The sequence below is a fragment of the Callorhinus ursinus genome, unplaced genomic scaffold (assembly GCF_003265705.2).
Source record: "Callorhinus ursinus isolate GAN/ISIS: 27379988/994484 unplaced genomic scaffold, GSC_fseal_2.0 scaffold16, whole genome shotgun sequence".
NCBI classification, from domain to species: Eukaryota; Metazoa; Chordata; class Mammalia; order Carnivora; family Otariidae; genus Callorhinus; species Callorhinus ursinus.
The window spans coordinates 30817386-30843587 of NW_027397078.1; the positions used below are offsets into that span (position 1 = coordinate 30817386).

At 40.4% G+C, this 26202-nt stretch overlaps 1 protein-coding gene across 4 annotated transcripts in view; it reads right to left on the minus strand.

Annotated features, from left to right (window-relative positions):
* REPS2 (RALBP1 associated Eps domain containing 2) overlaps positions 1-26202 on the minus strand; it is a 328460-nt gene that overhangs the window by 268929 nt on the left and 33329 nt on the right. For all 4 annotated transcript variants that reach the window (XM_073902042.1, XM_073902043.1, XM_025857570.2 and 1 more), the window contains exon 2: positions 2283-2406. In XM_073902042.1, the coding sequence (XP_073758143.1) occupies positions 2283-2406 (124 nt within the window). The remainder of the gene's footprint in view (positions 1-2282; positions 2407-26202) is intronic.

Below are 26202 nucleotides of genomic sequence, written 5' to 3' on the forward strand. Positions count from 1 at the left end.
TCATTCTTACTTAACATATGCTGACTGCAAATAACTTTTATTTAATAAATCTTTAAATGAAGGAAGAAAATTCAAAATTAACTGTGAGTATACTTAAACTGTCAAAGGTAAAAGGCAGCATCAGGATTTATAAAATACAACTGAGAAGGCCTTACACTTGTGAAAAAGTGTTACTCCTTTACAATGTCATAATTTAGACAACTCCCCCCTCCTTCTCCCCACTTTCCATTCCCAGGAAGTTTGGCTGTAGATGTGGGCACAAATCAGGTAAAAGACCATTCTAACTTAAAATAAACAACAAAAGTGTTAAAAATTTATTCTTGAATACGACAAAGCAGCTTTAACTTTTCCAGAAGATAAAGCTGGAAGATACAACAATAAAGCTTAATGATCATTTACAATGGAATGAAAACTGGAAAGTTTCCGTGTCTACCCCAAGTCCAATTACAATGTGATGTGACTTTAATCACAGCAAGTGACTTACAGCAGAGACTACTCCGCCTTATAGTGATAAACACCAAACTTGCCACTGAAATAATGCTCCATTAAAAACTATTTTAAGGAACCAAATTATGTAATATCAAGGGATGCCTTTTGGGTAAGATTTTTTTCCCATTCAGAATATATTCCATGATTCCAGATTATAATCAGCACCTTATTAAACCAAATAATCAAGAAGAGGCTACTATGCATGAAGATCGAGGAAAGTGAAGGCTGAGCTTCTGGCTCCAAACTCTACTAACCTTATGTCTTTAGGCAAATTACTCAATGTCCCCTAAACTTCAATTTCCACATCTGTAAGAGAAGGATAACAACAGTACCACAGGAGAGACTTCCAGTGTTTATCCAGAGCCAGTTCTCTCCTTGCAGGCACAGGAGAGAATTACACCACCCCCAGTCTGCTCTGCAGTTCAGTGGATCCATGTGACAAGTTCTGGCCAATGCACTGTGAGCAGGAGTCATGTGAGTCATATCCAGGACCAAGTATTTAACTGCTAGGGTGAGAAACTATTTCTCTGTTGCAGCAATTATAGGAACAGGTGCTTGCCAGGGGAGGGGGGGTGCCACAAGATAAAGTAGCCAGGATCATGAAGCCACCACATGGAGGGCAGCTGCCCTAGGGGGTCACCGCGACCCACTGCAAAGCAAGAAGTGACCCTGTATTTTGTTAAGGCGCTGGGATTTCAGTGGGATTTGTTTCACAGTTTATCGTAGGCAATGCAAACCAACACAAACACCTAATTTAGTTGGATGTCGTGAGGACTAAATGAGATGGTATCTGGTAGACACTAAGCCTTTAATAAAGATTAGTGGGATGATTATGGCTCCCTGATGGTTAGTGCAAAAGGACTTTATTTCCCATAGTCAAGCTATCAGAATCTTGTCAGCTATTTAAGAGTTGTCCTAAAAGGTTCCTGAACCCATTTTGAGGTTTATCAAGGACTTCAGAGGACAGGCGTGGACAGTTGAGTGTTTTTTATCTCAAAATGAGGAAAAGGAAAAAGTTTCTGCATGGCTGTGTGAACTTATGAAAGTAACTCAGATCAGAGTAAATGAACAGAGGACTTCAGCACAGCCCTGGAATAATCACCTTCTTCATAGAGATTTGTAAACCCAATACTGAGGCAGTATAAATGATGCTCTGGGACTTTGCTTTTTGTTTAAGTTGTGGAAAGTGTTCAAACATTCACTGGGTTGGGGGCAGGGATGGCAAGATAAGAAAACGTTAAATCAAAACTTTGAGAAGCTAAATTCATTCCGCCAAAAGTCTGGTAGCTCCATAGGACTTACTAATCATTAGAAGAGTGCTTCAGGAATTGGAGGATTAAAGGACGATCACGCATGATATGACTTGCAGGGGCAGGAGAAGAAATAGGGGCAGTTCCACTCTAACTCTCCCACGTACTTGTCCCCTTGTTCCTAACAGAACTTCAAATGGCATTATATATTCTTCAAGAGGAAAATAAAACTAAATGTTATTATTATTTTGCCACAAGCTCTAGAATTCCTGTCCTGATCTCCTTCTGCTAAAGAACAAAAACTATTTTAACATCAAGTCCGTTAAAGGCATGAGGTCACTCAGGTCACTCTGAATATTTTTCCCATTTCAAAAAGAAAAAGTAAGATACCTGCTAAGTTTTCTTACTTTATTTTACAACAGTTGGAAGAAGCAAGGAGAAATTCCACAAATGCTTATAACAGGCCTTAAGCCCACTAAAAATGGTTCTCATAAACAAGACACCCGTCATGGACAATCAAGTGTATAAATGGGAGATACTTACCACATTTAAGACTCTCTATCCGTACAGGAAGGCCAGACTGTGCTGCAGCAATCAGTTTTAAGGCAATGTAAAACTGTGTTGGACCAAAATAACCAACCCGCTTTGCACCACACAGTTCTGTGATCTGAAAACAGACAAGAAAAACCAGGCTGAAAAACCCATTTCATAACAGGAAAATGAGACAAGATATATTATGAAATCTCAAGGATTTCACAGTGTAGCGAACCAAAAACTCCCTGGAGAACCTATGTGTACACACTGGTTAGGGGTTTTTTCCTCCAGTTTATAGGAAGATTTTCAATTCAGATAATTAAATTCTACCTACTCATGATGTTTCAGGACTGAGTGATTATTCCTCCTCTTTCAAAGACAAAAATAAAGGTGACAAAGATGGCTGTTACTGTTCTTACAAAAGACAGTGACTTGTTCAGGGGGTGGATACTAATGTACAAAGTCTAGAAGATCATTGGGGTGAAAAGAGAACAGGTTAGTCATTACCACTACTTGTGGGTTATCCCAGCTGATCAAAACTAAAAATGAATTAATTATTTTTAAAGTTTTCAGGCAACAGGATTTCCCAAGCATTGAAACTACATCACAAGTGCTCACTTCAGAGAAGCAAAAGGGTCGGGGGGGAGGTCCTATGAACACAAATGTCTTTAAGATCTTGCAATCTTTAATTTGCAGACCTTAAATTAACACATATCCTATTGGTAGTTTAAAACTAACAAATATTCAATGACTTTTTAAAGTTATTTCAAAATAATACTCAAAAGTTCAAATAATAGTAAATGGGGTGAAGATCTAAAAAGCACCCTCCACTTCCTATGGCCCAGAGGAAAACATTATATTCTTTTAGAAATGTTCTATGCATATATATATATATATATATAATATAGCACACACCTGTGTTTTTCCTCTTGTTTACTCAATACTTTATACAAACAGAATACCATATACTGTTTTGCAACTTGTTTTCATTTAGCATTATCCCTTGAAGAAAAATCCTCTCTACCACCACAGTTAAAAATACATCTTTCTTTTAACAACTACATAATACTCTGCTATAAAGATACACCGTGGTTTCTTTTTTTTAGTTGGTCCTTATGGATGGGCTTTTAGATTTCCAAACTATAAAAAGCCACTAATTAATCTTAAGAAAATTCCTATAAAAATTCAACTAGGATGTCAGCAAAAAATGGGGGGAATAAAGGCCTCCAAAAATTCTCTCCTCTATCAAAGCAATGAGAAAACTATGCAAATGGACAGAACTCTGGAAATGAACCAAAGGCTCGCAGCAATCCAGGGAGCGTTTGTTCAAGAAAAACTGTGCATCTCAGGAAGAACACTGAGCTCTGTGGTATTTAAATGGCCTTACACCCAAGCCCCCACCCCAACTGCAGGCATCTCTGTGGTTGCAGGCATCCCCAGCCTGCAGTCACAGTGAGACGAACAGCCTGGCAGCCACAGGAGGGGACAGGACAGGGCTGGGCTTCTTCAATGTATACATTAGTGTTTGTCTTTCTCTCCTTCTCCCCCCTCTCTCTCTCTCACTTTCCCTCCCTCCCTTCCCCCCCCCCACCTTCCTTCCTTCCTTCTAATACTTCTAGTATTTCTCAGAGCAGGTGCTCTAACTCTCCTAGCCCTAGACTACAAGCTGGGGTTGGGGGGAGGGGGTGAGTCCTGTCTTCTTGGCTGGATCTACCAGGAATGGAGCTCTCCTCATATGGAACTGGTGGAGGACAGGTGGGGAGCAGGTCATGGTTCAAATACTGCAGACTCATTGCTCTTACCAAGATTTAGGGGATTTTCTTGAATGTTTCTCCATTTGCTGTACGTCCTCAGGTCAATTTCCAATGACTTTAATTATTTTTTATATTTTTTTGTTACCATTTAAAAGGTTGTTTCATTGGAGAGGGTCTGCTGAGTTTCTCAGGCTGCTGTTCCAAAAGTCTCAATCCTCCCCAGATTCATTGACTGGAGAAGCAATAGGATGTTATGGTAGAGAACAGCCCTTGGAGTAAATGACTTGGTTGTGAATCCTGGCCTGGGCACTAATTAGCTGTTTGCATAACCTAAGGCAAACTACTTAACTCTTGTGCCTCAGTCTCCCTATAAGTATAAAGAGAGATAACAGTAATTACCTCCTGAGAGCTAATTAGCAGTGCTGAAAATAGTGCCCATTCAATAAATGCACTGCTGTCTGATTTATTGATCGACTTGTCTTATTTTTTTCCCAGTCTAGCTGCATATTAGAATAACCTGAGGAGCTTCTGAAAAATACAGTTACCTATGCCCTACCCCCCAAAGATTCTGCTTTAAGCTGGTAAATTGTGCAGCCCAGGCATGGGTATTTTTGCAAAGCTCTCAACGTAATTCTAATGTGCAGCCAAGGCTGAGAATTACTGCTCCTTCAGTGATTTCATTCCCTCTCCAGGCCTCACCATCCAAATGATCACCAAATCACTCTCTCCAAACGTAACATCTCAGATGCTTCATACGCTTTTCCAAAACCCTAACACAGATACCCAATGCCATCTCAGACAATAAAATAAATAAGCCCCTTCCCACATATCCTGGCACCTGCTAATTAATCTTGTTGATGTCAACTATTCCATATCCTAAATCAGAAACTTATCTTCAATGGCAACCATATCCAATTGATCCTACCACTGACCCATGTCCCACATCAAGGCTATCTTCTCCCCTGTCACAGCCTTAACCCTTCCTAAGATCCACCTGGCAACCGTGACAGATTTTCTAAATAGAATTCACACACTTAACCATACAGGGACAGATTTCTTTAACTTTTTTCTAACTTTATTCCATAGTTGGTGGTGTTCTCACAACAAAATATGCAGGCACTAATACTGAGAGAGATGAAAAACCCCTGAGTGTGACTTTCAGATAATAGTGAGTTTTCCTCAAGTGAACAAGTAGACATCAATACTAATTATCAGAATTTGTTTCAAGAAGAAATATAATATTCTTATGGAAAAACATAATATAGATACAGAAAAGCATACAAATCCTAAGTGTATAGTGTATGGGGAGAAAAGTTTTCACAAACAGAACACAACTACATAACAAGCAGCCAGAATCAAGAAATAAAACATTACAAGTCTTCTAGAAGCCGCCCTGTGCCGCTCCTTTCAATCGCTACCCATATGCCATTTTCCTAACTTCTAATACCATAGATTAGTCTTGCCTTTTTCTGAACTTTATATAGTCAAAAGAGTATGTACCCACATGTCTGGCTTCTTCAATGTTATTTGTAACATTCTTCCAAGTTGCTGAGTGAAATTACGGTTCAATCATTTTAGTTGTTATTCAAATATTTGTGTGGATATATCACAAATTATCTATCCTTCTGCCACTGGACATTTGGATGGTTTCCACTTCGGGTCTATTCTGAATCGTGCTGCTCTAATATTCTTGCTCATGTCCTGTCAAGACATGTAGAGCGGAATACATTGGCCTGAAATACATTTCTCTTTAGGTTTTTATCTAAGAGTGGTAATTGCTGGCTTACCAGATATGTGTATGTTTAGTGTTAGTAGATACGGCCACACTGCCACCAACGGAGTTTGGGACTTCAATCTGCTTTACATCCTTGCCAACACTTGGTATTTTTAGGCTTTTTCATTTTCAGCATTCTAATGGGAGTGTGGTATAATATCTCATTGTAGTTTTAATTTGCATTTTTCTGAGAACTAGGAAGTTTATCACCTTTTCAGAGGATCATAGGTATTATGGTCCTGAGACCAATCCCAAACGTGAAGGGGGGGAGTATCCCACACAGCACCAAGTAATTCTCCAGACAACACCTGGGTATCCTACAGGTCAATTCAACTCTGACAGGATTACCTAGAGACAGCATCAGATTCCACAGATTAAGGGCTCAGTCCTCCAAGATTGCCCCCTTGGGCACCCCCCCCACTTCAGACAACAGTCACAAGCCCAGGTTGTTATCAATTGGCTATAAATCAGACGTTCCCATGACCCCCTCCTCAGGTTTGGTTAATTGGCTACAACAGCTCACAGAATTCAAAGAAACATTTTACTCAGTAGATTAACAGTTTATTATAAAAAGGATATAACCCAGATACAGCCAAAGGAAAGAAATGAATAGGGCAAGGTATGGGGGAGTGTAAAGAGTTTCTATAGCCTCTTGGAGCACCACTCCACTCTCCCCAAATACCTGGTGCTCACCAACCCAGAAGCTCTCTGAAATCTGTCCTTTTGGGGTTTTATGGATGCTTCATTACATAAGCATGATTTAATTAAATCACTGATCATTGGTGATTGATTCAACCTCCAGCCCCCTCCCTGCCTGGAGGTTTGTGCAGGACGGGTATCCAAAGTTCCAAACCTCAGATCACAAGGTTGGTTCCCTTGGCAAACAGCCCCCATCCTGGTTAGCTGAAGGCTTATCCTAAGTCACCTTATTAACATAAAAAAAAGACACATTTACTGCTCCGAACCCAGGAAATTCCAAGGGTTTTAGGGGCTCTGTGCTTTAGGAACTGGGTTGAAGACCAAATACATTTTTCTTATTATAAATCACAACATTACCATGGGCCATTTGCATGTGACTAATTCTCTACTAATCTCCATGAAATAGGGAGATGTGTTTGTTGTTCATCTGTTCATTCTCTGCCATATTGTCTATACTTAATAAATACTGGTTGAATAAATAATTTTTCTGACCCATACTCACCTCAGCTCATCTTGCAATTCCAGTTTGTCTTCCACAGTGTCTGCATATTCTTCCTTTTGAAAGCTGACAATACTGTTACACTTTAAGACATCTCATCCTGGAACACCATCCTCAGGACAATATTCTATCTCCTTAGTTTGGCATTAAAGTCCCTTCACAACCTGGCCCGGAACAGCTTCTCCAGTTTCATCTCTGAACATGGATGAAACACCGACACACGAATACACACACACACACACACACACACACACACACACACACACACACACACACACACACAATTCTGTAGCTGCATTCCACTTCTCCCACTTTCACCGACACATCTTGTACTTTCACTTCTCTGTATCTATGCACATGGTGCAGAAGATGGCAAACTAAATAGCCTTAAAGTCAAAGCTGGTTTGCAACACGCAAAACTAATTAGTTTTATAACTTAGGACAAATTTATTTGAATCTGCCTGAAACCTAATTTCCTCATTTGTAAAACAGAGATAGTGCCTCCCTCATAGGACTATTGTGACGGAAAAAATGAACTAGTGTACTAAATGAACCTAATACAATGCTTAGGGATATTCAGTAATTGCTGGGTTCCATCCCTTTTACCCGAAACTGGAACTTTCTCCCTCCGTTCTTGAATGCTACTTCTCTGTAGCTCCTTCCTTCCCAAGTCCCCAGGTATAGTTTATTTTCCCTGTGTATTCTCTGACTCTTCAAATATATATAAATGCCCACCACATGATATACTGTCTTGGACTTGTTTCCAAATAAAAGGGGGGAGGGGAGTAAGTAGAGCAGAGCATATGGGTACAACAAGCATGCTCCTGAGTTGAGAACTGTTTAAGTTGTGGGATGGCATTCATGGGGATTCATTCTCCTACTCTGTCTGTACTTACATGTATGTTTGACATTCTCCACATTCAAGCTTTTTCATGTCTACTTCAGCACTTATCACATACTATAATTATCTGTTTATCTCTGCCTCCCATTAAATTGTCTTCTCTCCAAAGGCAAGGGGTAACTTCCATTCACCTCCCAGCACAAGGATAGGCATCCAGGATGCAGTCAAAAAAATTCTCAATCAAGTGAATGAACCAACCCTCACAAAAAGTAACTGAGTTGTATAATACATCCCTTACTCTGAATACGTAAGTTACACATCTTCAGATACAGGCTCACCTGTACATGGGAAAAAACACCAACATCATCAATGTGGTTCCAGCATCAATATAGTTGTGTTGCAGAATAATCCCTAAAAAATTATAATCCTTGACACGCAATTTAACTATTTCAGTGTTATTTAATATCAAGTTAACCTTCAGTTATTCCTTTGCCGTAAGTAATACATAGAACTGAAAAGCTCTCAACTAAAGGTAAATGAAATTGCTATTAAACCTCCATATTGGTACTTTGAGACCAACACTCAAATCTGACATTAGTAAACTGCTTTATTTACCTTGGAAAGTGTCCTTTGGTCCCATAGACCACTAGGATCACTGCTTTGTAGCAAACGTGGAACATACACACATAAATGAGGTAAGCCCATAGGTCAATTTTCTTGCTCTTTGTACACTAACCCTCCAAGAGACATGCCAAGAAATTTCCGAAATATTCAAGCCATAAGGAAGACAAAGTAATTATTATAAGCCTTTGGAACTTATGTATGGACCCTTGTAAGACTGAAATGTCTCAATTCAAAAAAGAGGTTAATTTTCTAAGTTTTGTTTCTCAAGGTTCAAGATGTTCTAAATCTAAATTAAATTCTCCATGGAAAAGCTCTAAATTGTGGATAGAAATATTTTAACACAAACTGAAGAAAATAAGGTGGTGCTTTATCCCCAAATACTCAATTAGCAGGAGATATTTTATATAATTGCTCCTTCAAACAGTCCAAGTTGCCAAGCCTTGCTCAAAATAAAGAAAAAATAGAAAGATCCCACTCCTCTTTTTTAATCTAAACTCCCAACCTGTAACTCTCAGCTGGATCCACCTCAGATTACACGCTGTGCAAATTTCTGACACAGAACAAGAACCTATGGACTCGTATTTGTTTTCTCAGGTGGAAGGCCAGAGATGGGGGGGAAAAAAAAGGAATGGATGAAATCAATTCCTTACAGCTTACAGATGTACACTAAACTGTGGGGGTGCTGGATACGAATCAGAAAAATTCACCGACCATTTGGGAGGAACCTGGACAAAGTTCTGGAAAAAGATTGAAGGCCACTAAACTAGCTTCCCTCCTACCTAATTCTGAAAGATTAAGTGACTGTGCTGAGTAATCAGTCCACACATGTTCCAATTTCCCTGAAATAATACTTTCTTTCCTAGCTGAAATGTAATAAATTTTCAGAGCTGTTCAAAGATTGGAATAAGCTTCTCTCTTTCAAGTATTTTTTAAAGACTTCCTCAGAAAGATTTAAAATTGTAAAAAGTCTTGTTGGGAGGGGTTGAAAGAATTCTGCAAGAGCACCAGTGGACCCTTATTTTCTATTCTTTCTCTGCTGTAGCTGCCAAGTTCAGATTCTTTGCTCACACATCCACTACTTCAAGTCCTGCCCTTAGACTCATGCAATTTCACCATACCATCCTCCACACTCCCTCCATGAGATCTTATTGAAACAAGATCACCCCCAACTCAAAGGGACTTCCAGGGCTCCTCGTTCCCTTTCCTGTAAAACCCAGACTCCTGAGCATGGCTTTTGAGGCCCTCCCATCTGGCCTAAACTACCTTTCCAACAACCCCACGTCTGCCTCCTCCCCACCCTGCATCTAAGGCTTCAGCCACTCCAGATGCCAACCAGTCTCTCAACACGTAAGAGCTATTCAAGCCTATGGGCACCTGGTGTGCCCCCTGCCTGGAAGCCGGAGGTCTCCCCACTTCATTACCCACAAGACTCATTCTCCAGATCACCTCAAGACAAACCTTATGTTTGCAACCTTAACTCCATATGGTAGGTTTTCTGCATTCCAATAACCCTCCTCACTAGCTTTCTATCACATCAGTAGCCTTGTAATATAGCCAAGTCTGTACCTTAGTCATTGTCTCCACTGTACTCCCAACTCCTTCCCCTATCCCCCAAGTGCCCAGCCCAAGGCAAGAATATATCTTTATCACGTGTACCCCAGGACTCATATTTTACAATGCTTGCTATTTTTCAGTTGCTCAATTAATGTTTGCTGAATTAATTCATTTTCACAGCCTGTAGTAACAGAATCACTCCTCTTTCTCTCATCTTGTAATTACTTTTACAAGTGGCTGCTAAATTGGCTTCAGTCATCTCACACCATATAGCCATAAGAGTTCCTGCAGGAATATAAGAGAATATCAACTTATCTGTTCCATCCCTGCTCAGGTAGGAAGGACTGGTTAGGATCAAAGCATGAGGAAAGGCCTCATCATGCTTTATTTTGGCCCTTTGCCTCAGAGCCCAGAACACCTCAGTGATGCTCTACCAGCTAGGTGCTCCAGAGTCGCACACTGCAGGCTTCTTCCTTCAAGCCTCCTTCTACTCAGCATACCCCCAGGGGATGTCAGCCCCCAAGCAGGCACCCTCAACAATAGAAATATAGAGGAATATTTGAAGAACATGCTTACAAGTTGTACCAGCTGAAGAGTCAGGTCAACCATCCTGAGTTTTTCTTTCCTGTTCATTTACACATTCTAAAAATCAAGAGGGATTTTCAGTCCAGAGGTACCTGGGTGAGCTGCCCAAGAAAATATGAACCCCCATATCCAAATATTCAACATCAAGTACCACAGTATATGCCTAAGCCAAACTAGCACACTGTTAAAGAGAAGACAGACATTCAGTGCTTAGGCATAATTTCAGACAGAAAAGCCCACTAATACCTGGAAGTACTTAACACTTTAAAATGTATTAGGCACCTCCCCATTAAAAGCATTGTGTTCGGGCCATGCTACGAAGTAAGCAGCACTGAACAAAATAACTTGCTCTCTTCTCTCTCTCACTCTCTCACTCCCTCCCTCCCCCACCCCTAAATACTTTACCAATCACCTCCCCAAATCAGAGATATTCTCCTACACCATCCCACCATCATCACACCTCAGGAAATCAACATTAATATTATCATACAACATATGATCCATACTCAGGCTCCCTCAATTGTCCTATAAATGGCCTACAGAACTCTTCCTCTTTCGTATCCAAGATTTAATTAATGTTTATGCATTACATTTTTATCTTATCTCTCCTTAATCTTCCCTTAATCTAGCACCATCTCCCTTGGTTATTCATGACACTGAATCCTATCAAGAGTGCACAATGTTCCTGCAGAATGTTCCACATTTTAGATTTGTTTGTTTCCTTATGATAACATTCACATCAAACATTTCTGGCAGGAACACTACATAGGTGATACTGTGATATAGTAAGAGGTACACATCAGTGAGGGGCACATAATGTCAGAACATTCCACCATTGGTTACCAAGCCTGGCCATTTGGGTAAGGGGGTGACAGCCAGATCTCTCCACTGCAAAAACATGTTTTCACTTAGTACTTGCAGACCATTCTATCCCCTGACAAATCGGCTTTTTAATCTGTTAAATACTAATTCTAAGTAAGCCTAGCTAAATACATCAACATCTATAGAACTGGAATCCTAATTCAAAATCACAACAAAGATGGGGAGATTATTTATTCCATGTGGTATGTGTCATTACCTCCAGTTTATGCACAAATAAACACAACTTAGTTAAGTGAGATGTTCAAGGTCACAAGTTCGGAGCCAATACTCAAATCTACACATGCATGCGTCCAAAGCTCATGGTCTTCCCATTACAACAGGGGTTGGAAAACTAAAGTTCACAAGCCAAACCTGGATCATTGCCTGGTTTCGTATGGCCCATGAGCTGAGAATGGTTTTTACAGATGAACATCTGCAATCAATCTGATGATCACGGAATGATAACTTTGAATCCCGTTAGGTAAAATGTTATCCCCAAAACAAGAATCCCGTGTTTCTTACTAGCAGACCTGTATTACAAAAAAAAAAAAAAAAAAAAAAAAAAACCAAAAAATTGTACTAGATTATTGTATTTTGAATCTTGTCAATAAAAAGTTTGTGGAAGTTTGTTTTGTTTCTTGTTATATAAGTACCTATATAATGTCCTCAATTTTGCCTTTTGGCTTACAAAGCCTAAAATATTTACTACCAGGCCCTTTACAGAAAGGGTTGCCAACCCCTGCACAACAACACACTGCCTCCCTGAGCTATACTTTATATCTTTACAGATACCCTCAATAGCCATGCAGAAAGGATATTTTCTTGAAATAATCAGCTATACTAAGTAAATGCCAGCTTAAAGAGTGAACAATTCCATTAGGAAAGAACACAGGGCCTGGGTGCTCAGTCGGTTAAGCACCTGCCTTAGACTCAGGTCATGATCTCTGGGTCCTGGGATGGAGCCCTGGCATAGTTGGGCTCCCTGCTCATGCTTCTCCCGCTCCCTCTGCCCTTCCCCCTGCTCATGTGCTCACTCAAGCGTGCGCTCTCTTTCCCCCTCTCAAATAAATAAAATAAAATCTTTTTTAAAAAGAACACACATGTATTTACCCCCCATTTTCTACCCATTTATATACATTTGTTTAAAATTTTCCGAAGCTTTTGAACGAGGGCTTCCTACACAACTACGTATTTTCACAGCAACCAACTGGAGCAACTGGATGCCAGATTTCAGTTAGAAGCAAAATTTATGCAATAATTAACACCCTAAAAATATGATCCTGCCCTTTTTTCCAGCTTTGAGGTGTAACTGACAAATAAAATGTCATATAAAGTATAAATTGTGATTATTCTATATACATACACATTATGAAAGGACCCCCTCCCAGAGTTAATTAACACATTCGTCACCTCACCTATTTACTTCTGTGTGTGTGAGAACACTTAAGTTCTACTCTCTTAGCTAATTTCAATTATACCATACAGCGTTATAAACTATACTCACCATGTTTAACATTAGATCCTCAGATGTTAGACATAACTGAAAATGTGTACCCTTTTACCATCCTCTCCCCCCTTCCTCCACCCCTTACCCACCACCCCAGCCCCTGACAACCACCATTCTATTCTGCTTCCATGAGTTTGACTTTTTATTTCCTCCCAAGATTCCACACTGAAGTGATGCCATGTAGTATTTGTCTATGTCTGGCTTATTTCACTTATTTGCTTTTTATTTTAAAGGGGAAATGCTATTATAAATCTTCATAATCATTCTTTGAAAATGTCCTTACACATTTGTGAAAACATAATCATCCAAGTCCTCTCAATGAGTAAGCTCCTCCCAAGTTGCAAATCAATTTTGGAAGCTACATTATCTTTCAGATTCCCCAAGATGCCATTTAATTTAAGGCCAGAGAATGTATAATAAAATTATAGGCCGAATCCAGCCCAGATGCTAAAAACAGGCTGTCCTGGCAGAGGTTACAGCCCAGACCTGGTTTGCCAGCATTCTTGGCCCAAGGCCCAAAATTCACCCCAGTAGTGGGGAAGACCCAGCCTGCCACTCTGGCTCAGATGAAATCTGAACAGGGAAAAGACTCTCGGCAAAAAATCAGGAACTTGTACACTGCTAGTGAAAACACAGATTGGTATGACATCCAGAGACCATTTGGCAATATCCCTAAGAATTATAATCAACTTTTTGATCTAGGAATTCTACCTCCATGAATTTCTATTCCATTTTACACAATTAAATGACATATGTACAAGGTCATTCAATACATATTGTCTAAGATACAGATTGGAAAACACCTAGAGGTCCCTCATATAAAATATTAGTTTAATCAACTGTGGTTCATCCACACAAGAGAATTCTAGGCAGCTCTAGTAGACATGTGTCACATCTGTGATTACCCATCGTCTTTTGAAAGCTTTTCTTTTTGGAGAAATTTCTCATATTACAAGTCTCGCCTCCCAACTTGAAGGCTGAGAATCAAATTCCTAGGCTTCTTTGCAGGTAAATTGCAAACATGTGACCACAGCTCCACTGATCAGACACATACACACATGACTTCACTTGGGAAGTGAGAAATTATAAGGCAAGAGAAGCTGCTCAGAGCATCTACTTTTGCAGGTGGGAAGCTGCAGTAGCTGCAAAGCTGCCTTCCTGGCTCAGGATGACAATGGAAGCACCTGCAGTCAAGGTAAATTCCTGCTATCTGCTTCTCAGTGTGGGCAGGAGCACAGGTGGCTTCCACTTAATACCTGTGCTATGTGGGGCTTCGAAAGTTAGATGCTGGCCTGTTCCTCCAGCCTCCAAACAATTGCACCAGTTACCTAAAGTCCTAATCCCTCTTTGGCTTAACCATCTAGGATGGATTCAGCTGTCTGCCACAAAGAATAAAAACCATGTAAAGAAGAATGAGGAAGCTCCCTGTATAATGCATGGAAAGATCATCAGGTTAAACTGTTGAAACAGAAAAAGCAAGGTGCACAATATGGGTATAGGAGGTTATTATTTTAAGGGGGTTGACTATAGACACATTTATTTATATATTCATATGCTATCTCTGGAAGTTGAAGCTAACAAACTTGGCTGCCAGCTGCCCTCCATGGGACGGGGAAGGGGAAGGGGAAGGGAAGGGGTTGGCCAAGGCACAGAGGTAGGGAAGAGTTTGCTGTATTTCATATTATACCTTTTGAATTTTGAATTTTGTACATGTATTATCTACTTAAAATGAATTCAAAAAAGTTGTGAGGAGTAAGAGACAAAGCCTAAGCCCACGTCAGCAGAAAATATTATAGACACACCCCAAAACCATTCCCCTCCCACTTGCTCTAAGTGCAATTTCAAAACAAAGTGCCCAGCTGGACAAAGCTGCAACAATCCTCACTCACCGAGTCCACATTTAACAAGCAAACACAGTGCTCTTTCCTCTAAGTTGCCAACACAGACCAAGGCAGCAGCTTGCTTTATGAAAATGAGTTATCTTTGTCAAAGGTAGCTCTGTCTAACTGGGTGACCAAGGGGAAGGCACCTGACCTCCCTTGGTCTCAAGTCTCATCTAATGGAATGAAGCACTCTGACTAGATTGGACACAAGGCTTTTTCTAGATCCATAAATTTTATAAATACGAATTCTATGAGTAAAAGCTAAAATTATAGTTTGAACCTCTCCTCTCCCTCTGGCTACCACTTCTACTTTGTATTATGATTCTCAGTATACCTGCTACATCCCCCTACAAGGCCACAAGTCTCTTGAGGGCAAGCCCAGAATTGCATTCCCCACAGCACCCATCCCATTGATTTCCCATTAAGAACGCTTATGGAATACTTTAAATATGCCCTACTGCACTGAGAGAACCCCCGTGAATGTTGTTTTGTACCACTGAATTGTGCCTTATGTGAATACACCAACCTATTCAAAAAAATTTTTTCAGATTTAAAGGATCAGAGACACTACCTGATTCCAGGATAGAAAGCACCTCAGGTGAGTTCAGGTAAGTCATTTTGTAATCACCTGATTCCAAGCAAACAAAGCCAAAGAGAAATACAACATATCCCCCCAGAACTTTGAATTTACTCAGTTTTTTTTGTTTTGTTTTTGCAGGAGGGAGATCACTTTTGAATTGAAACAAAGAAATATATTAAGGAGTCGAACATGAAACTAATGTGGTTCCTAAAGATGAGAATTTGAAGAAATTCTACACTCAAGCTAACTGCTTTGGTTTTTGCACAATGGACTGGCATATATTGGTTGGACAGAGTGATTCTACAGATTTTTATCATGCACCTATACTGTCGTTAGGAATGAGGAAAGATTATAGGTAGTGATGACATTTGATGACAATGATTTATTATGACTTTTATAAACTAGGCCTTTGGAAAGCCAATGCCACAGCTTTTCAAGCTGTCCAACTGGCTGCACACGTGCAGGCACACATCTCAGGGTCAGGAGTTCCTCAGGGTTGTCACCTGCCCAAGGACAAATCGGGATCTAACACTTCGAAGTGAGCTGAGGGGAAGAGTGCAATGAGAGTGAACCACCCAGGTACCCAGGAAGCATCCTGCCCACCCCAAGAAGACAGTCACTGTGATGTACAACAGTATAGGGGAAAAGAACAATAGAATCAATAGTAAGAACATTTACTGAGGGCTGACCATGTGCCAGGCACTGATTTAAATGCCAGGAATCGATGAGATGAAGAAACACATACGCACATACAGAGTCTTGGCATTAGAAACTGAATTAAAATGCAAAGGCTGCTCAGATTACAAAAAGAAAATTCATTTTAGGATGCTGGCCCTGGTTTCTAGGCTCCGCACATCACAAAATTTGTACAGCTGGAGGCAGCAAAATCTCAGGTGAACACACATGCACTGCCAAGATTACATAAAGCTTTTACTGGTTCTGACAATTCAAACTTCTCTCAGCAGCCAAAGGATTCACTTTTCAGACTATTTACTGACATTTTTAGTGCTTTTCAAAAATAAAATTACAGGTTGGGGTTATTTGGTATTTTTGTAAGTTTGTTCATTTCAGTCCCTTCTATGTATCTTTTATTTTATACACAGTCATGCATGCCCAGGCACACATGCACTCACTCACACACATTCCCGTTTCAAACTAGGGCCTTGATGAGAGAAATAGAGCATGCCAAGGCACCTCACGTCAGTGGAGCACCCATATATTATATACAAATCCTTGAAATGTTTTGGGAGGGGATGAACGAATGGAAGTCTCAGATCACATTAGAGTTCTCACTCTCCAACTTAAACCCAGACAGATCATACCCTCCAGCACAGAGTTAAACTCATACCAGAAATAGCTCTTTTTGATGGGGTAGGCAATCTGACTTCATTAATTGGGTTTCTTTGTCGAATTCTTAGTGAAGACTCTTTCTACTGTTAAAACAACAAATGCTCCTCTCCCCTCCTTGACGTTCTGGAAGCCTCCTTGCAAGAAAGCTGGCCCCCTCAAAGCAGGCTATACTGCAGGGCACTGAAACTGGAGATGGGCCCCCTCCCTGTTCATTGACTATTCTCCCCACAGCAGGGCCTCATGACAACCAGCACACTAAGTCCCCCAGCGTCATCATAGCAAATGCAAATGGATTCTTCAGCCCAACTAGCCAGAACCCAGCTCCAAGTCCCCTCTGCTATTGGTCCTACTGTGACCTAATGGCCACATTATATTTAGGAGACTAACCTCTTTCCAGGACCAAATCCCCTTTCTCTGCCCCAACAATAAACATCCATCCTTTTCCCCCCTCTAGCTTAATAGACACCCATCATTTAAGGCCTGGCCTTGCTCTCAACTGTCTGTCCTTATCCTGCACCTCACCCCCAGGTACCCACTGACACTTCCCTGATACCCAAACCCCCAAACTTTCCCTGCTCTAAAGTCTCCTGTCACTGAGTTAGGCTTGCCAGGAGGGACATCCCTAGGATCCAAGTGGATCTCCTATGTTGTACCTTGAATCACCTGTAGACACTATTCCATCAGCGGGGATAGACTTTGCATTGCCTGGTCTGAGACAATCCACCCATCCCCCCCTAAACTGGCACCCCCACCACAGTGGATGAGCTGAGGTCTAGGTCCTGATTTCTCCCAAGACAATCTACCCAAGTACAATCCACTCTCACAAGCTATGCCTAGAGATTTGACAACTTAGACATATGTGACACAGAAAGAATAGTCCCTACCCTCCAAGAGTTTATAATCTGTTATGGACTAAATGTCTGTGCCCCCCCCCAAATTCATATGTTAAAACCCTACCCCTCAATGTGATGGTATTAAGAGATGGGGCCTTTGGGAGCTGATTAGGATTAGATGAGATCATGAGGGTAGAGACCCCATAAATGGAATTTGTACCCTTATAGAGTCATAAGACAGTCTGCTTCCCTCTTTCTGCCATGTCAGGACACAGCAGGAAGCTGGCTGCCTGCAACCCAGAAGAGAACCCTCACCAGAACCTGACCATGCTGGCACCCTGACCTTGGAATTCCAGACTTTAGAACTTCCAGACTTTAGAACTATCAGAAATAAATTTCTGTTGTTTATAAGCCACTCGGTTTATGGTATTTTGTTATAGCAGCCTAAGCTAAAACATGATCTGATTGGGGTATGTGCATCCAAGAAGTTTGAGAAGAAGGATTAACATTTCTCAAGCACCTACTACACAATCTCCAAGCATTATGCTTTCCTATGTATTATTTCTAATATTTAAACTAATCCTACATAAATGGTTTTGCAGATAGGCACCTCAGGATTCAGAATGGTTATCAGAGAAATTCTGGAAAATAAGAAATGACCTGAATTTAAAGATCTTGCCGCCCAGCAATTCATATTATAAATGTCACATAAACCAAATTCACTGCACAAATAGGCAACCCCTTATGTTCACTAAGATACCATTCATTCATTCATTCATTCTCTTAGGTGGTGCACTGTGGCAGTGAATGGAGCCTCTTTGGGCCTACCAACTAAAAGACACATACTGTTTGTACCTTGGCAACCAAAGATACATGCAAATTAGGGCCCCGCTTATTTTTTGGACTTCCAAATGGCCAAGGGCACACATCTGTGAGAAAGGGAGCAGGTGTAAAGGGTACAAGCTCAGACTGTTTTCTCTCCATAGAACCAAGGAACGAACCTCAAAGCTGGTTTCATCCTAAGTGTGCTAAAACGGAGCTAACCAGAGTATAAAACAGAAAGTAATGAACATTTTGCGATTTTTCTTTTGGCTGCCCAGCATCACAACACCTTGCCAATGTTTATGAAATGTTCTACCTGCCTTCAGCTAAATAAGTTAAAAATTATGTCAGATACTCAGTTTCCTAATTTCAGCTCAATCAGGGTATGGACATAGGCCCTCAGCTTGGTCAGACACAACACAGGGCACTTGAATTCAGTAACAACTATGCAAAGCAGCAGGAAGAGCAGATCACTGTTTTCTGAAAACAGCAGCAATGTCAGTTCCCAGGGGCAACAGGGGTACCGAGCCCCACACCTGAGGTCCAGTGCAGGCAAAGAGAGGTATACCTGGAGGCATCCAATATTCAGTAGCTACAGTTCTCACATCTTCACCAGACCAAATCTGTGGCATGATATGGGCTGCAGTTCTAGCAGTGCTGCCCCTTATGCACTTTTCAAGCCTTTTCCAGCTTTCTTAGGAAAAGACTGAGCTACCCAATAAACTCTTTTTCTGCTTAAATTACCCACAGGTAATTTCTGTTACTAACATGATTGTGTTACGACTCCTGAGTGTTATAGAGAACAGGTCAAAAGTGAGCCTTAATTGGCCCAGAGCATCCAAACTCAGCTCTATCAATTATCTAGTGCTGCATAACCAACCACCCCAAAACTTTAGTCCTTAAAACATTTATTTAGTGCATAATTTTGGGGTCAGCAATTTGGACTAAGCTCAGGTCGGCAATTTTATTGATGTGGACCAGACTCTGCTCAGGTCAGGTGGGGCTCACCACTTATGCTTCCACAGTTGGCTATGGGGTTGACTGGAGACCTCCATTCTCCTCCACGTATCTTCTCGTTCAGCAGGTGAGCCTGTGCTTTTCCATTTGGTGGCAGAGCTCCCAAAGCAGCAAGAACTGAAGGTGAAATGCTTCTTCAGACCAAGGCTCAGAACTTGCACAAGGTCACTTCTATATTCTATGACTAAAGCAAGTCACAAAACCAGAAAACACTCTAAGGATGGAGACACAGACTCCACATCTCGATGATGATGATGATGATGATGATGCTCAGTCGGTTAGGTGTCTGACTTGCTTTTGGCTTCTGTCATGATCTCAGGGTCATGAGATCAAGCCCCACGTTGGGCACCACGCTCAGCATGGAGTCTGCCTGAGATTTTTCCCCCCTTTTTCCCTCCCCTCTGTCCCTCCCCCAGCTTGCACTCCCTCTCTCTCCAAAATAAATAAAATCTTTAAAAAAAAAAAAAAGAAGATGCACAGTATTGGGGGAATTTTGCAATCTACCATAGCTGACTGATAAACAGCACAATGGGGAAGCTGTCACAACAGTGATAACCCTACGGATTCCCATTTATTACAACTGCTTATATCCAGAATCTGTGCTTTCACCACCATTTCCATTAACCTACCACCAATGTCAGCCACTAAACCAACAACAGCTGAATAGAAGCAATAAACACATAGTACTGAGACCACCAACTCCACAGCCTGTAAACAGTTAGATACAGGGCAGGCCTCTTGGATCTCCCATACTGCAGGGCATGCTAAAGATCATGAACTGAACTCATGTGGCACTGGACACCAGCTCTCTAGCTATGGGCCTGCCTTTCTACAAACCTCAGCTTTCCTCCCCCACAGCTCACAATCAGCATTTTCTGCATATGAACAAATGGGTAGTTTGATCACTTCAAGCAAAGGACTAGTTAATACCCCTCAATTACAACAAAACTTACTATAACTTCAAGAGAATCTAAAAAAGCTCTGCTCTGAATTTGTTTATTAGGATCTTGAAGAGGTTTAACCATATCCTCTTAAATTGGCAAGAGCCACTTAAATTGGCAGACCCCACAAATTGAAACTCAGTGTTTCCCTGACAACTGTTGAACTGAGACAGGAAAGGCTCCTGTGAGAAGTCTCCATGGAAACCACCCAGTCCTTGCATCTACCATTTACCTTATTCTTTGGCTGGCATTCAAGCACATCAAATTAGCAATAAAAACGTAAGGAAGTGGGAGGGCTTTGGAGCAATGAAGATTGTCTGTTTGGTACACGGAGATTTTCCAGGAAAAAGAAAGCATACTCAGTCCAAACGTCTCAGGACTTAGATTAAGAAGCGTCTGCATGCCCAACCCATTTTTAAAAATACTCTAGGAAGTTGTGAAACACAGTGTACTGGTTTCCCTAGGGCTGCTGTGACAAAGTACCACAAGCTGGACAGCTTAAAACAACAGAAATTCATTGTCTCACATTTTTGGAGGCTGGAAGTCCAAAATCAAGGTATCAACAGGGTTGGTTCCTTTTTTTTTTAAGATTTTATTTATTTACTTATTTCAGACAGAGAGAGAGTGAGCAAGCACGAGTGGGATGGTGTGGGGGCCAGAGAGAGAAGCAGGCTCCAGGCTGAGCAGGGAGCCCAACACGGGGCTCGATCTCAGGACCCCAGGATCATGACTGGAGCTGAAGGCAGACAGTTAACCGACTGAGCCACCCAGGCCCTGTGTTTTTCCTAATGGAAGTGTTCACTCTTTAAGCTGGCATTTACTTAGTATAGCTGATTATTTCAAGAAAATATCCTTTCTGCATGGCTATTGAGGGTATCTGCAAGGATATAAAGTATAGCTCAGGGAGGCAGTGTGTTGTTGTGCAGGGGTTGGCAACCCTTTCTGTAAAGGGCCTGGTAGTAAATATTTTAGGCTTTGTAAGCCAAAAGGCAAAATTGAGGACATTATATAGGTACTTATATAACAAGAAACAAAACAAACTTCCACAAACTTTTTATTGACAAAATTCAAAATACAATAATCTAGTACAATTTTTGGGTGGGTTTTTTTTTTTTTTTTTTTTGTAATACAGGTCTGCTAGTAAGAAACATGGGATTCTTGTTTGGGGGATAACATTTTACCTAACGGGATTCAAAGTTATCATTCTGCGATCATCAGATTGATTGCAAATGTTCATCTGTAAAAACCATTCTCAGCTCATGGGCCATACGAAACCAGGCAATGATCCAGATTTGGCTCGTGAACATTAGTTTTCCAACCCCTGCTGTAATAGGAAGACCATGAACTTTGGTCCTTCTAAGAGCCAAGAGCTTCTAAGAGCTCTAAGGGAAAATCTGTTCCGTGCCTCTCTCCTAACACCTGGTAGGCCCAAGAGCTCCTTGGCTTGTAAATACGTCACTCCAATCTTCATCTTCACATGGCATTCTCATTATGTGGACTAGAAGCCCACCCTACTCCAGTATGACCTCATCTTAACTTGATTACATCTACAAAGACCTATCTCCAAATAAAGCCACATTTCAAGGTACTGGGGGGTTAGGACTTCAACATATCTTTTTGCAGGGACACAATTTAACCCATAACATACAGCTTTTATATAAAGTATTTCATTTTACCCATTCACTGTTTGTTAAAGCAAATTGTTAGTTCCATTTAATTTATGGCTTAATCAAAATAGAAGGTTCATACTTGTTCACACTGCTGCACTTAGCTACTGAAATCTAAGCAAACGCAGCCTTTATTCTGAATGGTCATGTGCCCAACTAAAAACTGGAGTTTCTACTGCAAAAGAGAAGGGAATGAACATCAGCGAACAAACGGAAAGCTCTATCACATAGGCAAAGAGAAAAAAATCACTGAGGAAAAACAAGTCTAGCGTCCAGATACTCTGGCCCTTAGTTAAGAACACACTGCAAAAATGAGATCATAAAAGTTAACGGTGCTTGGAAATGACCTTGAAACTGAAATGAAGAAACTAGCAGAAAATCAGAGACAAAAGGCACACAAAGGGCATACAGAAAATAGCTTCCTAAATTAAAAGCACTTGAGGAAAAAAGTCAATCATACACCTACATACAGGGACTCACATGGACCCATTTCAGAACAGAACTGGGCCAGAACCTTGGAACACCACCAAATAAAAAAATGCTACGTTATTTATTATTTCTGATTCTTCTGACTCTGATCTTTGTAGATCCTGTTGTATTTTTTCTTTCTTAAATGCTTTTTAAAAAATTAAACTATTTTGAAATAATTGTAGATTCACATGCAGTTGTAAGAAATGACAGGGGAAAGATCCTGTGTATCCTTTACCCAATTTCCCCTGAATAATAACATCTTGTAAAACTACAGTACAAGAACACAACCAGCATATTGACGTTGATACAGTCAAGATAGAGAACAGAAAATTTCCTTCACCACAAGGATCTCTCATGCTGTCCTTTTATACCAATCACTTTACTCCTGCCCATGCCCCTCAGGCCCTGAGAACCACTAATCTGTTCTCCATTTCTATAATTCTGTCCTTTAAAAAACATCATATAAATAGAACTACATAGTATGTGACCATTTGGAATTGGCTTTTTTTCACCCAGCAGAATTCTCTAGAGATCCATCCAGGTTATTATATCCATAGCTCATTCTCTTTTATTGCTGAGTAGTATTCCATGGTATGGATGTACCAGTATGTTTAACCATTTACCCACTGAAGGACATCTGTGTCATTTCCAGTTATGGGCTATTAAGAATCAAGCTGCTATAAACATTTGTGCCCAGGTTTTTGGGTAAACATAAATCTTCACTTCTCTGGGATAAATGCCCAGGAGTGCAATTGTTGGGTCATATGATATATTCAGTGTTTTAAAAAAAAACCTGCCAAACTGTTTTCCAGAGGGGCTACATCACTGTACCATCTCATCAGCAAGCTATGAATGATCTTGTTTCTCAGCAGCCTCAACAGAATTTGGTGACGTCACTATTTTTTATTTTAGCCATTCTGCTACGTATGTAGTGATCTCTCACTGTGGCTTTAATTTGCATTTCCCTAATGGCTAATGGTGTTGAACATCTTTTCATGTGCTTATTTGTCATCTGTCTATATATCCTTTTCACAGAAATATCTCTCTTGCCCATTTTCTAACTGGATTGTTTGTTTTCTTACTGTTGAGTTTTGACGGTTCTTTATATATTATAGTCTTTTGTCAAATATGTGATGTACAAATATTTTCTCCACTCTGTAGCTTGTCTCTCAAAGTCTTTCTCAGAGTAAAAATTATTAATTTTGATGGAATCTAATTTATCATTTTTTCCTTTTATGGATCATACCTTTGGTGTCAAGTCTAAAAAGTCTTTGCCTAGGCCTAGGTCCTAAAGACTTTCTATGTTTTTTTTTAATTTATAGTTTTATGTTCAATATTTAAGTTTGTGATCTAGTTTGTGTTTTTAATATATAAATATATACACACATGTATAAAGTACACATATATATGTATACACACACACACACACACACAAATAATGTCAAAGTGAGAGAAGGGATAAGTGGAGTTAAAGGTCCTTCCATTGTCCAGGAGAAAGATAAAGATAAAACTTAATGGTAATAATTTTTTACCAAAGCACCTCCTAAACACCTCCTCTTAGGTTCAGAAGGTGGAAAAACCTCCCATCTCCCCTCATTTCATTGCTTTTCAGTCAAATCAAAGTACAATCATTCACCCACTAGCATCACTGGGTGGCAAGATGCGTGTCTCCAATAAATCCCTCCTTAAAATATCTATAAGAGTACTCACCAGTGCCAAACCATCCATCTCCATGCTTTTCACTGCCAGGATGACCAACCATTCTGGTTTGCCTAGGGCTGAGGGGGTTCCCAGGATGTGGGTCTTCCAGTGCTAAAACTGAGAAAGTCCAAGTTGGTCACCCTACTTCCGACTCCAACAGCCCATACTCGTGAAATGGATTGAGTGGGGTATGAGTAGCTCCTCTCTTTTCCACTCACTTCTGGTGAGCAGGTCACCAAGTGGAACTCATTAAAGTCAAGCACACAGGCTCACCTATAAATGCCACCTTTTAAATGCTCCCCAAACGATGTTTTTGAAAGCACATAAACTCCTTGGCTCCTCAAAGGTACAGTGTGTCAACAAGTTAGCTGAAACAGAACCCATGGATATTTTATCAGGCTCTGTTTTCTCTTTCTAGATCCCACTGTCCTACTAAAGAATACCAGTATGCAGCAGAGAAACAAAATCTATTTTAATCTAAGAGAACTGGGAAACTTCCAAAGAGCACTGACCTGAAAAATCTTGACACAGCAGAGGAAATCGATTTTCTACCAAAGCCATGCAGAGGATTAGACTCAGATTTAGGCCAATAAAAGATTAACATTCCATCCAAGTCCCAATATAACATGATGCACAGATGAAAACATGTTTGTGAGCTGACATAACTGGCACACATCACAAAGTCCAAAGAAGTCAGCTCTTAAGAACACATGTCCCAAAGGTAAAAACACACAATATGTAAGTTGTACAAAATATTCTGATGAATCATAACATTATCAATCTTTCAAACATATTTTTATAATTAGTTTTTATTCTCATCTTGGCCCCTTTTCAAAATGACTGCCCACAAAACTTCAGGATCAGAAAATAACATCAGTCATGCATTTATAATGATCAAAAAATTCTTAAAATTGATAATAGATATCTTAAAATTAAAAAAAAACCTCCAGCTTCCCATCTTTAAAATATTAGACAACTGGGGCACCTGGGTGGCTCAGTCGGTTGGGCATCTGCCTTCAGCTTAGGTCATGATCTCAGGGTTCTGGGATCAAGCCCCGTGGCGGTCTCCCTGCTTAGCAGGGAGTCTGCTTCTCCCTCTCCCTCTGCCCTCCACCCCACTTGTGCTATATCTATTGCGTGCTCTCTCTCTTCTCTTTCTCAAATAAATAAAATCTTTTAAAAAAAAAACAAATATTAGACAACTACTCCACCCACATGCCACACGCATGCAGACAATTTGACACTATACCTCATTTTTATTATAACCTCTGTTAATAAAATCTCCTGCACAAAGCTACACTTAGAACCGAAAGTACTGGTGACCAGCTTGACCTTGACTGACCTGGGCACCTATACTGGGCAGTGTGCAATGAGAAGGCAGTTCTCAGGTGGCCACCTATTCTGGCTACAGTGAAAATTAAAATTAAAGCTGCCTTTTATTTTTTTTAATTTTTTACTGTTATGTTAATAAAAGCTGCCTTTCATGGTGCTCTTCACTTTTGCAAATTTTCTTCAAATCCTTATTTTTTTTTCAATCTTCCTAGGTCTAAGAAAGAAAATATGCATAGGATGTCAAGTCAATAGAAAAAGTCAAGGAAAGCTATCACTGTGTAAATGAAGCATGACATTGGGACAGTAGGAGTCAAGATCAAAAGTGAGTGAGCCAGCCTCTATGTAGAATTGGTCACATCCAACTGAACACAATTTTGAAAGGAAAAGGAAAATACTTAAAGGAAGCAAAAACCTCTAAGCCAATGCAATCAACAGTGGTTAAAAGTGATGGGTTGATTCCTGGGGTGGAAACGTTTTTGATTTCATGGTTGCACGATTAGACACAGTAAATCCATATACCTCTGTTTCCAGTCAAGGCCTATCTTCTATTCCCCAAAGCTCAAACCAAGTTAAAATAAACAAAAGTACAGCTAAACTGCTTCAGGAAGAGGACCCATTAACATCTTCAAGTTTC